The sequence below is a fragment of the Pleurodeles waltl genome, chromosome 4_2 (genome assembly GCF_031143425.1).
Source record: "Pleurodeles waltl isolate 20211129_DDA chromosome 4_2, aPleWal1.hap1.20221129, whole genome shotgun sequence".
Taxonomy (NCBI): Eukaryota; Metazoa; Chordata; class Amphibia; order Caudata; family Salamandridae; genus Pleurodeles; species Pleurodeles waltl.
This window is the reverse complement of record NC_090443.1, coordinates 560930701-560944975: the sequence shown is the minus strand read 5'-3', so window position 1 is coordinate 560944975 and position 14275 is coordinate 560930701. Positions and strand designations below refer to the sequence as shown.

The window sequence follows — 14275 nt, the reverse complement described above, 5'->3', positions numbered from 1 at the left end:
CTTCTATGGAGTAAAATAATTGGTTGTTATTGGTATTCATATTTGTAATAGCCATAATTAGCAATCATCAATCAATTTTAAGTAACAGAGTAATTTTTTAGCTGGGCACCGGATAACCCTTCAGCTAGCCACATCAGGGAATTACATTTGTGGGGAGGAACACATGCTGGCAAGAGATGAAAAGTACAAAAAAGGGCAAACATAATCTGGAAAAAGATAATCTCGGATTGTAAACTACTAGCTAAGGTACACACAAGGTGAGTAAGAAAGGAAATCGTTAGCATGCCAGAACCTGGATTATGAGTTTGTTTAAGGTGATTGGAAGAAAGATTTCTAAGTCTCAATGGGAAATCTCAAAGGGACAACAGCAGAGAGGAAGATACTTCTCCAAACGGCACAGCATACGGGGAACTCTTCATCAGTAAGGATTCTGGAACTCCAGAGATCTGACAGCATCTGGCCACAGTTCAACTGGTCATCAATTTATAATTAAGTTAATACAGCATTCTGATTTGTCAAAGATATCAGTCCAATTTAAGCTGAGGGAGCATCATCCAATAGAAATCGGTCACATGACTCCAATCTGAAACAGTTTAATACTGCCCCAAATCTGTCATGAAAAACATCTTACACACATGTAGCTCCACACAAGGTTGAAACATTTGTACACTTTATTAGTCTATCTACTGAGGATGTTCAAATTTCAAGGACACAGTTACACTTTCTCTCTATGTCTGAACAATAGGGCCTATTACTAAATGTTAGTCTTCTCATGGGAACGAAGTCTGAAAGAAAGCTCACCTTAAGAAATGAATCAGCATTTCCTGCACAATCATGAAATACAAGCCGAACAAACCTCACTTAGGCTAACACAAGAGAATTTCAACAATACATTCAATTAGTTTTAGTAATACATCATTAATATGGGTAATACATTTCATCTTTAATTGCCAAAATGTTGTTAATGTTTTTCATTAGATATAATGAATTACAATTTTGTACGCATCTTTAATTAATTAATCATTACAAATTCAATATTGTTTTAATATATTCTATTACTCTGGAGTCTTAATTACATTATGATATCAATTTAATCCTTCTATCATTTGATTGAATTCAAATATCGCCAGTGTCAAACTCTAAAGTGTAAACAAATGCACATTAATAAAAATGTGTCAGTGCAATTAGTACATTCAAACCATTAGTGCTTCGATTAACATGAGGCATAGATTAGCACATATTTGATTACTTTTGTGACACAAGGGACACTATTATATTTTAGACAACATCAGTCCCCCTGTTGATGGTGATTTAAGCCATCACAACGTACTCCTACTCTCATTTTCAATGAAGCAGCTCAAATTTTCAGAGCTTTATTTCAGGTAAGCTCTTCTGAAATCCTCCAACTACTTGATGTTACTATAATACAAAAGTCTCTTGGTTTCCAGTTCAATCTCTTGTCTTATGTCTACTCTTGGCTCTTTTCTCCTCCAGCTTCTTGTATAACTTTTAAAATCCAAATGCATCTAGGGCACACAAAACCATGATCAACAAGGGTCTCAAAATGGTTCCCGCAATACCTCTTCCTAGATTTCCAAACCACCTTCCAATTACTAAAAACCCACTACCTATAGCTTCCCATGCACTTATTGCTGTCAATCCTTCAAGATCCTGTTTAAATTCAGTATGTTTACAATTTACTTTCTTATCTCCTTACTATTGTCAGGTATGTACGTACTATATTGTTTTGCAAGAAATGTTTTGCAAACTCCTGCAAAGAGGATGTGTAACACAAGGCAATTTTGCAAAACTATTGATCCCACAGCAACCATTTCTGTATCTATTTATAATATAGCACCTGCAGTGTATGTAGATAACTTTCATCTGGGGAACCTGGATCTTTTAGGGTGTGCTCACATGCACCTAGTCCGGGAGGCCAGCATACTTCACAGCTGTAGTAGTGACTGGGACCACCTGCTGGGGCCTTTCCAATGTGGCTCCAAGCACGTTTTCCTTACATGCTTCTTATTCATGACCCAGTCGACGGGACATGGGTTATGACACAGTTCCTGCTGCAGCTGTACAGAAGCCTCTCCGATCTGGTGAGACAATGGACGCACCACATCAGCCAGTAGTTTGCTATAATCCAGCTCTAAATCATCTGTAATGTTCACAGGTGCATTTGCGGGTACTGCTGGCAATCTCATGACCGTTCCCTGATAATGTCATGAGGGGACAATCCAGTCTTTCTGTCCGGTGTACTGCGCATACTCATCAAAACAAGAGGCAATGCCTCTGGCCATTTCAGTGTTGTGGATGCACATACTTTCGCCAATCTGGACTTCAAACTTCCATAAATATGCTCTGAAAGTCCTGAAGTCTCAGGTCTGTAGCTGCAATGCAATCTTTGTTAAACTTGTAATGCCCCATACATCATTTTTTGGACCTTACTGTTGAAATGTGTTCCTCAGTCTGATTCTAGAGAGGTCGGAAAGCAGAAACAAGGAATCAACACTCTAAGCAACTTCTGTGCTGCTGTGAGACGATCATTTCTCCTTATGGGATAAGCTTCGACCCATTGAGAAAAAATGCATACAATGACTAAAACATATCTCAGTCCACTGCACACAGGCAGCTTGATTAAATCCAGCTGCATTCTGTTGAACGGTCCTCCTGATCTACCAATATGACTCATTGTTAAAACTGTACACTTTCCTACGTTCATCTGTTGACATGTGATAAATCTCTTGTGTGTGGCTTCTGCAATCATTCGGAATCTAGGGTTAAACCATGTCTGTCTGAATGTTCTGCTGATTGCATCTCTAAATATGTGTGCTTGTCCATGATCATTTCTTGCCATAGGGGACAGTAAGCTATTTGGCAACACAGCTTTTCCCTCACTTGAAACCCAAACATCTTTATTTCTCTTAATACATCCTGATCTGACTGAATTTTGCTACTGTTCCTCTCACACTTCTTCCTGCAATCTGTTCACTTCCTCCCATCTATCAACAGCAGTTAATAGGAAATGTATCCTTGCCTCATCTTGTATATCACTAGCCTACTCTCCGTTGAAGGAGGTACAGCTAAGGGCACAATACCTGGCAATGTCATCTGCATAAGTATTTCCAAAGATTACATAGTCAGTAGATTTCCTGTGAGCCATGCATTTTACAATTTGTGTACATTTTTTACAACTGTAATCCACTCAACAGATAGTAAATCTTGTCACCGTTTTAGATAGGATATCCAGAAAAGGACCTAAAGCCTCTCCGGGACCACAACTGACCGAAATCATGAACAACACCAAACCCGTACTGACAATGAGGGAAAATTGTCACTGTATGCTGTTCAGAAACACAGCATGCTCTGGCAAGAGCGACCTTTTTGGCTACTTGGGCTGAAAAGACTCCTCGAAGCAAGGAGGCTCCTATCACACCTGAGGCTATGCAAGCTGCACAACCTGCTCTCAGGGTGCGTCTTTATCTCTTAACCAGTACCCATCAACAAACATGACCTAGTCATTTTCATTTAGGGGAAAATCTTGAATTTCAGGTCTTAGTTTGATGCACAATTCAGTCACATTGAGACAGTCATGCTCAACCTCATCCTCACAGTCACTCGCATTTTCAACAGGATTAGGCATTAGAGGGCCAGGGTTCAAGAAAATGCATCTTCTGAAATGTACATTAATGGAAGCAACTATAACCTGCTCATAGTGGGTCAAAGGTGCACTTGCTGGGTACTGTGTCTTAGTACAGGCCAACAAAATTGCCACTGAGGGGGAATAAAAACATTTGGTCGGTAGCCAATAACAATGCCTCTGCACATTTAAGTGTTGACACTCAGTGTAGCTACAATCTTTAAACAACCATCCAGCGCTGATGCTACAGGACCAAGAGTAGCAGACAAATAAGCCATAGGTTTGTTTGCATTTCCATGCAGCTGTGTCAAAACTGAGAGAGCTCATCCATCTCTTTCGCAACAAAGTACAGAAGAACGTTTGTCATAATCAGACATCCGCAAGGCCAGGGCTTGCCATAGACTTTCCCTACATTCAGTGAAGGCATGTATGCAGTTGTCATCCAATGGTAACAGATCAGACACATCCTTGTGTGTCAACCTCTGTGAAGGCTTGGCCAACAGGGAAAAGTTCAGAATCATCTGACAACAGTAGCCAACCATTCCCAGAAACATTCTGTGTGACAGGACGATTCATTTTCATGATTGTTGAGATTCTCTCTTGTGACACTTTTCTCACACCTTTTTCAATGTGATGACATAAATACAGAATGTCTTTCTTGCAATACTGTAATTTTGCTGGGGAAACTTATGACCAATTTCTTGTAATCATTCAAGAGAGTAATTGTATCTCTCCTGCATGCTTCTCGGTTGTTTGACGTGATTAACAGATCATCAATTTACTGCATTAAAACTGAATGTTAGGATATTTTAAGGGACTCCAGATTCTTTTTCAAGATCTGGTTGAAAATGGATAGTGACTCAGTACACCCTTGTGGAACTAGGCACCATGCCAAAACATTACTGCTGAATTTGAACACAAAGAGGAATTGCCTTTCCTCATGCAATGGTATGGAAAAGAAAGCTTGACAAAGGTCAATTACAGTAAACCATACTGCTCCACAGGGAATTTGAAGAAAAAAAATCACTGTAGGATTCAGTACCATGGGACAACATGGAACAACAAACTTGTTCACTTTTCTCAGTTCTACACTATAATTATACTATACAGTACTTTCCCTTGGGCTTCGGCAATCCTTAAATGGGAAAGTTACATGGATCTCCTAAAATCTACTTCAGGACACTTTGCTCAATCAGACAGTTAATCAAAGGAGTTATTCCAGGAATCTGTTTCTTGTGACATATTATACAAGTCTTTTTATACATTGTATTAGGCTTCACTGCTATATTAATAGGCTCAACTTCTATGATGAGTCCTATTTCTATTCCTGAAAAAAATCCACATCTCAGGTGTCACTGATTCCTTTAATTCTTCGGGTAATTCATTACAAGTCAGCACTGGGCACAATGTGATACTTGGCTACTCCTCTACAGTTTTACAGGGCACATCTTCTTCATTTGTCTCAATTGCTATTCCTTGAAGTGTTCAGCTAATAGAAGAATGTAGCTTACACAGCAGATCACATTATAGAAAGCTTACGGAGCTTGAATCACAGACCCCAAGATGGTGCTCATCTTCAAATGAACCTATATTCACAGGGACATACTTTGTCACAGAGTTGGTCAATTGCTTATTTGTGACTCATACAACCTGAACACTTTTTCTGAAAGGAGCAAATTTGGCAACTCAGCTGCTCTGACAGTAGAACGGGTAGCAACAGTGTCAACCAAAAATTACACATCATGGCCCATTATGTTGGTATTTACATAGGGACCACGTTAATGCACTTCTAAGGATGTACCTATCATGCAATCCTCATCATCAGAGCTATTGGTTTGAAGAATTTCAGAAAATTTCTCAGCACTCAGGTATATTAGGAGAATCTGTGATGCTGTCTGATTCACATTTGCATTTGCAACTTGATTCATGTTTTGTTAGGGAACAATCACTTGCTGTTGTGTCTTCGGGGCTTGTGGTATCTGCATCTGATGTCCTGGGGACACATTCACATTTTGCACTTGGGGTCTTTGAACACTTTGAACTTAAACTTTATTATTGCCTTGCATCTGAGCAACTCAAGCATTTTGCACGTGAGTATTCACATTATTATACATACATTCCTGTCATCAGTGATCGAAATTTCAGCACGCATGACACAGATTACTTCTCTTCAGAGCCATAAAAATCTAGAACTTTGTTTACCTGAACACCAGGTCCTCTACCTCTAGGCTAAACAACATTCGTCACCTGTTGTGGTACTCCTTGCATACCACTAGAGTTCACCATCATCTGTGGATTCTGATTAGCTTTCGTGCTGCTTTCAATTGCAAGACCATTACTTTTTCTTTGAATTTCTTCTGCTTCAATTCCAATTTGTCACTACAATACTTTGATTAGGACAGAATTTCAACAATTAGTTTATTCTGCCAACAAATCAGGTGCCTGGGGATCATTTCACTTATCTCTGCATTCAATCCCTGCACAAATCTGAACACAAAATGACCCATATCTCTACCATCTGTAGTCTCAGTACCACTGTGATGTTTGAAAGCCTGCAACAATTTCTCATAATAAGCATGAATTGACTCTTCGGTTCCTGATCTATTCTGTCAGTTTTTTGCCAATCAAAATCTTTCAGGACACTTTATTTTTCAGAACAGCAATCACCTTGTAATATTTTTTCAGCACCTCTTCAGATGGTGCACCTCTTAATGGATCTCTTCAAGGTTCACTATTAGGCCAATCAACATGCACTTTCCATGCAGTCCACAAGTCAGCTTGAACCACAATGCCAAACAAATTATTCAAATCTTCCCACAGGCATTTTGAAAGTTTCACAACTCTCTCTGTTTGTTTGTACCATATCACAGGCTTTTCACTCAAGTTTGGATAATCATTGGTGAATGACAACATGTCACTCCTACTCCAAGGTACATGGACATAACCTCTACCTGGTATTTCTCTCATGGGCACCATTTCACATTGGCCTCTCCTTGATTTTCTCCTGCCAGAGACACTTGGCTTTGCGTTCTTCTGATCTTGTTCCTTCACCCATCTACCTTCCCACATATCTAAGGCTCCCCATGGCTAAATGTATGTAAACAATTCCTTATTGTGCAATTTCATTCTGGGTGATCTCATGCTAACTATGTCTTTTGAACTGAACTCTAATCCATAACTTCTCTTCAAGGATTTTAATTTTCCTAAATCGCCTACATATTTCTCAGCCACTACAGATGATCTCTCATAAGCCTGTTCTGCATGTTGGGTAACATCTTTTCACATAAACTGTAGTTCATCTTCTGTGTACATTTCCAACTGAACTCTGTCCAACGTTTCCAAAATAATTTCATTCAATTACAATTTCAATCTGGGCACATTTACTGATCTATCTCTCTTGGTTTCTTCTTCTGCTCTGGCATTAGAATTTGTCACACCAGTTGCACCTTGAGGACAAAAATTATGTAACAAATCAGTCAACTGTTGTGCTGTGAAACCTTTCAAATTGATATTATTTGGTACTGCTCCTTGCAGAGAGCTGCATTGTACATTCGGGGTCTGATCAGGTCTGGGCATGCAATAAGGTGCAGTTCCCGGAGAAAACCTCGCATCAGGAAAAGGTCCTGCTTGATCTAACATCTAAGTTCTGAAAAACAAGTAGAGGTCAATGATGGAACAAGAGAGGCTGTTCTCTCCATCTCTGAATTGTTTGAATACCAATTTGTGCTATCCAAGCAGATGTAACAGGTGTATCGGAAACTGTTGGGACATTTATTGAATGGGCTTTACCTTCAGATGTACCTGAAGCATACAAGGAAGCTACAGGACCTATAGTCACAGTGTTAATGCATCGGAACCCAGAAGGTTTGTCTGATTCTAAGGAATTGTCATTCCTGCACTCTCTGCTGTTAAGACAGTACTAAAACTTTGTCCTGTTTGGTTCTGGATAACATTTGGCATTGACTGAACAGGGATAAACATTGGCACAGGCTGTTTTGGGGTACAGTTTTGCACGGGTGGATTCACATAAGATCACTGCACCTTCTGACTCACATAGGGATCTAGAACTACTTGATTCACAACTGGACTTGGTATGGGCTGAACTATGTTAATAGTGAGAAGTGGTGGGTACACCAAAGGCACTTGTGTAACTGAATTTGATTCAGGGACTGTGCAACTGGAGCAGTTGGCAAATTCTGGGTTTGTGCTTCTTCACTTTTCACTCCTACCTCAACTGAATGATACAGAGGCAGATGATTCATCAGGATCTGGTTTATAAACTTATCATCTAAATCACTATCATATATGTATGTTTTTTTATTCTCAACTTCTGCTGTCTGTTCTGCCTTTTCTATGTTCTTTCTAGTCATAGGTATAACACTTTTACAGTCTTCATTTGAAATAGCTGGAAACATTCTAACTCCCACAATTATATCTCTACATTTTCTTCTCTACATCCCATTTAGCTTCTGAAAGCGTCTTGATTGCTTTCTGCATTCTGTTCTTATACTTGACTGTCATTTTCTCTCATGCTACAAGTTCCCAAAGTCTAAGGGCTAAGCCTAAGGGTTTCAAATTGCTCGGGTCTTGGAAGTGGCTTCATCTCATACTTTATTCATCTGAAATTATCTATAATCCTTAAATAAAATGTTCCTTAATGGGGAAATGCTAACACACCCTCCTACTCAGTAATCTTGCACACTTGTTCAAGCCGAAAAACACACATGAAATCCTTAAACAGATGACACATAATGACCTTGAGTTCCCTGGTGTGGGACTTTTATACCTTTTCTAACTGGAATGAACTAATCTCCTCTTAACACACACTTTAATGCCTTGAAAAACTTCATTTTCAGCTGTTTTTAATTAATTAAAATAACTTTCAATTGAATCAGGAAGCAACTTCAATACCAAAATCCTTTGCTTTTGACGTTTTCAACCAATAGCAATGCGGCACTGTCCAGCAGTACCAGCGCAGCTTCACTCCAACCAACCTATACCAGCGCGGCACAGAATGACATCACACTCTTTTTCTTCAGCAACTGCAATCGCTTGCAATTATCTCTCATACAATCACACACACACACCTCTAATCAAAATATTGCAAGCCAAAACCAACAACATGTCTTCACACTATGGGTAGTAACTCAAACACCTCAAAGCTGTACAGGGTTATACTTTCTGGCTGTAGCTTTCACAATTACACAATGAGTGAAACTTGACAAGCAATTCTCAAACTGCAGACAATAAATTAAACAAGTGCCTTCTACACTTGTGCGTTTTCCCGGGATCGTAGGCCACAAGAAACCCATCAACAACAACCACAAACATTTTTTAGCAAAACGTGCCACAATTACTTCAAGCATGATGAATCTTCAAAACACTTTACATCATCACATTTCACCGCAATCTTCAAGTCAAAAGCAATGCAAGAGCAAAAACCCTATTAATACTCACACATTGGTCACTGGTAGACACAACTCTAGAACTTCATCAATCTTCGAAACAAACCATGAGACAGAAGTTGGGGTAAGCAATTTTTGGACTGGGCAATCACATGGGACAAAATCCTAACTCCCAAACACTACACTTGAATAGCTCTTCCCCCTTGTGGGACAAACAATAACTCTGCTACCAGATCTGTTTCAGCATTTTCATCCTTCAAGGAAATCAGTGCCCTTCAAGGTTCATGAATTTTTGGACCCTGCACCAGGGTGTGGAAGAACCATGAACACAATTTCAATCCAAAACCCAAACAAGTTACGTACCATGTCTAATGTGGCCACGGAAGGAAAAATCCAGTCAGAAATAGAGTTAAGGGATTTATTATAAACTCAAGGTCAAAGTCATATAGAGAACTCGTAAAACCAAGTTACAAAGGTACATAATCACCAAGGGTTGCCAAAGGCGACAAAATACATTTAAGTAAGCTATCGTTAATAACACTAAGCATTAAAGAGTGACAATACATGTCATCAGCAAGAATATCTGTGATAGAGAAATTAAGCATTGTTCAGAATTAGCGATCATCAATCAATTCTAATTAGCAGAATATTTTTTTTGTTGGGCATGGGGTAACTCTACAGCTAGTCACAACAGCAGAACACATGCGGGCAAGAGGCAAAAATTACAAAAAAGGGCAAAAATAATTTGGAAAAAGATAATCTCGGACCGCAAACTACTAGCTAAGGTGGGCAAAAGATACAGAAAAAGGGAAAGCGTTAGCATGTCAGAAGCTCACTCAAGAGTCTTCTGACGGGGATTTGAAGAAAGATTTCTATGTCCCAAAGAGGTTTCTCAAAGGGACAATGGCAGAGAGGAAGATACCCTTTCAAGGGGCACAGAATATGGGGACTGTTCATTAGCAAGGGCTCTGGAGCGCTGGAGATCTGACAGCATCTGACCAAAGTCCAACTGGTCATCAATATATTAAAATTCATATGGCATTCTGATTTGCCAAAGATATCAATCCAATTTCAATTGAAGGGGCATCATCCAATAGAAATCATTTGCATGACTCCAATCCTAAACAGTTCAATACTTTCCCAAGTCTGTCATGGTAACATCTTCTATCCATGTGCCTCCAAATGAGGTTGAAACATTTCTACAATTTATTAGTCCATCTATTCAGAATGTTTCAATTTCAAGGACACAATTACGCTTTCTACGTCTAAACAATAGAGCCTATTACTAAATACGAGTCCTCTCATGGGAACGAAGTCTGAAAGAACGTTCATGTTATGGAATGAATAAGCATTTTCTGCACAATCACTAAATGCAAGCTTAGTAGGCCTCACTTAAACTAACACCAGAGAATGTCAACAATACATTCAATTAATACATTTAATAAAACACATTTAAAAGCAACTTGTAAATTCAGTATTAGTAAAACATCATTATTATGGGCAATACATTTAATTTTAAATGGGAAAACTTTGTTAATGCTTTTCATAAGATATAATGAAGTATGTTTCTTTCATTTTTGCACGCATCTTAAATTCATTAGTCATTAGAAACTCAATATTGTTTCAATATGTTCTACTAGTCTAGAGTCTACATTAAATTATAATATCGATTTCATCCTTCTGTCATTTGATTTAATTCAAATACCACCTTTGTCAAGCTCTAATGTGTAAACGAATCCACATTAATAAAAATGTGTCAGTTCAATTTCTGCTTTCAAACCATTAGTGCTTTGATTAATATGAAGCATGGACTGTCACATATTTGATGACGACTTTTGTGCCATAATGGATACTACTAAAATATAGACTACATCAACAGTATACTAAACTTGTAAACATGTTTAAAGAGGTGTTGAAGCAGGAACTTATGCATTCTTGTGACACTTGACAAACCTACATTATCTATGAAATCTGAATGTTAGCACAATCCGTTCAACAACAAAATGGTGCAAAACTCTACGAAGGCACCGGGTGCATGTACTAGTATCAAATGATGACAAACTACATATCATGTTAGTGTAATGAAGTAGTATTAAGATATGTTTCTTCGGTTTTAAAGTGTGTTGGAAAGCTTTGCATGTCAAAGTGTGGCTGCTTCAAAGACCAAAGCAAACAAACACAATTGATGGACGGAATGTGGAACCAATCAAACACTCACCTCCAGTCACAGATCTGGGTTGAATCCATCAATTGTTATGCTCACCACGCCACCTTAGTTTGGATGCAGCCGTATGTAAATCAGCCTTGACCCTACTCCCCATGGGTACAGTCTAGCCCGAACTGCCAGTCCAGGTCCTCCCTGGACCAGAAACAAGCATCCTGGGAACCACCCTTCATCAGCCAGGCTAGCTTGAATCCAGTGCTTCAATCACCGAGTCTGTTAGGCCAATGAACTAAGTGTGACAATTCTGAAAAATACATCCAGTTCCAAGCGGAGATGAGCGTGCTCACTCATTATCTGCCTCCTGACTGACATGAGGCATCATGAAATAATATCAACAAAGACAGGGGCTCATTTCGTTTGAGTATATGTGGGCTTGAATCACATCCAGCTCTGATTCTAAACCATGAGTTAATAGGTTGTTCTGTCATGGTTTGAACTAAGAGTGTGTAAAATTTGCATAATTTGCTTTCATGCTGTTATGTGATGTTTCAGGAAAATTATGCAAAAAGATGCGTACTGAAAGGAAATACAAATCAATAATTTAGAGCTAAATTTTAGCACAAAAATGCATCATTGTGTCAATTATTGAAATAGAGACAAATTTCTCACTAACAACACAGTGTGAAAAACACAATTGTTGCAAACTACAGCAGATGTTGTTTTTTGTGTCGTTTTCAGTTTGGTACAAATGGCAGCGTAATTACACGACAGGAGATAAGGACTTCATTTTGAGAATTTGACTTAATAAGTGTAATATGAAATGCCACACATTACACAAACTATGCTGGCGTAAATTTAAATATCACCTGGGCCTAGTTTGAATGTGAACACATTCAAAGACTCAGTTTCATCCTTCTGCTGCCACAGTCTCATGGCATGTAGATCACGCTACAACTAATAGACATATAGGCCCAAATGTATACTTTTTTTGTGCCGCATTGACGACGTTTTTATACGCAAAAACGGCGCAAACTTACAAAATACAACTGCATTTTGCAAGTTTGCAACGCTTTTGCGTCAAAAAATGACGCAAATGCAGCGCTAAAAAAGTATAAATAAGGGCCATATTTCTTCCATTTTACAGTGACAAGAAAAGAGAAGTCATAAATATTCACTACTTAAAATTTTCAAACCACATATTAAACTCTAGGAAAGTGCTTAATAATAAATATTATCTTCTATCAAATCAATGGCACTCATTTTATTGGTGATAAAGATTGAAACACTAAGGGGCAAATTTATCAAAGGTTTGTTTTGCTTCTTCACCACGTAACAGGGTGCAAAAGCCTTAAAACCTGATTTATCAAGCCACACAAGGCCACCTTGCATGGTCCTGAGTGGCTTGATAAATCCAGAGTAAAGCAATGCAGCATAGAGCTGTGTATTGCGATACTCTGTCAGATGGAGGAGACCCATTGGTGGTATGGATTTGGACACATTCCCAGGTTTATCACAAGTGGTGGACCAGGGGATGTGCCAAAACTGCTATGCCTCCCCAAGTGAGGAGTAACGTGGAGAAATATGTCAGTGGATTGATTTTTCAAAAGGTGTCCTTTTCTGCACAAAAACAATCCTGTTTACAGGGCAGGCTCCCAAGGGTGCCTGCATTGGTGCAAGGAAAAGGGAGGAATGCACCATGTAATGTTAAATACGGCACATTCCTGCCCTCTCCCTGTCACTGAGCTTAGCAAGGTGACTTGCTGCTCTGCATTACTTTTTGATAAATGTGCCCCTAAATAAATAAGCAGAAATTAAACTTGTAATCAGATTGTACAAAGAAGAGTTCAGTAGGTTTTTAACCCCCTGAGACATTTTGGATTAGCTATTAGCATTTTAGAAATGAGCAACCAGAGGAACGTGGAAATGAGAAAAATAAGAGAGCATGGAACTTTGAACTCATCAGACAAAGCCATGAAATGGCTTCGGCATCATGCATTTTTATTTTTACAGTAATAGAATTTATATAGTAGATTTAGCAGTACCAGCCATTTCCTCGCCTTGGATCATCCAGTAAAACTCGAATAATGTACAATAAACAGCTTAACAGCTTCAGAGAAAAATTGAACAATCGGATTCTGAGACCTGCAAAAAAGACAAGATATAACAATAAAGTTTATAACACTGAAAACATCAAAGGCATATCAAAAAAAACTCAGATAGAGCTTTTTATTCAATACGATCCTATTTATATTACACATAACTCTGTGAATCCAGAAAAATATATTTCATATTAATAGTTTATGTTCAGAACTAAAGTCATCCCATGAAACATTCTTGAAAAATGCAGCCATATCAGGAGAGTTAGATCTTTGCTAATATATGGAAATATGCTGCCCTTTTATATATTTTTAAGATTCACACTTTAACACAATTTGGTCTCTTGCCCTCTTTTGATATGGTAATGTCCGATTGTGAGCACATCAAGAGACATAACTATTTATTGAGATTGACCACACTTTTGAATTGAATGTATTTTTACTAAAAATGCAACAAATCACGTTAAAAATTTTTACCAAGACATCTACAAATATTTGTGATTTCCTCAATTGAATTATGTATGGGCACAAACCTCAGACTAGTTGTTACGTGTTTTTGTGGACAGCTTCAAAAACCTGGAGACTACATGCGAGCCCTTTGCAGTTTTTTACAGCTAAGTTCTATCGGCAAGAAACGGTTATATGTAAAAGCTCTGTAAAACGTATAAACACACACACAAACTCATAATTTTCCATGTGTACACAAATATCTTGGTTCTTCTGTTCAACCTTCTAGGATTCCATACATTTTCTTGTGAAAAAGTTGAAAAGGTTTGAAGACATCTGTGTGTAAAGAGTGGACACAGTAATGAAGATTACCAGTAAGTAATAAGGCAGCTTCAAATTTCGTAGGATTAATAAAAGAAAAAAAAATCCAGAAGGAACAATATGTTGTTGTGGACAAAAGAAAAAAAAAAACATTTAAATGTCGGAATGCAAATTTCTATATAACTTACTAATGCTTAGT

The 14275-nt window shown here is 38.3% G+C and overlaps 1 protein-coding gene across 2 annotated transcripts in view; it reads right to left on the bottom strand.

Annotated features, from left to right (window-relative positions):
* The window catches only part of KCNT2 (potassium sodium-activated channel subfamily T member 2), a 2196588-nt gene that overhangs the window by 1669980 nt on the left and 512333 nt on the right, over positions 1-14275 (bottom strand). For both annotated transcript variants that reach the window (XM_069233351.1, XM_069233350.1), the window contains exon 3: positions 13255-13354. In XM_069233351.1, the coding sequence (XP_069089452.1) occupies positions 13255-13354 (100 nt within the window). The remainder of the gene's footprint in view (positions 1-13254; positions 13355-14275) is intronic.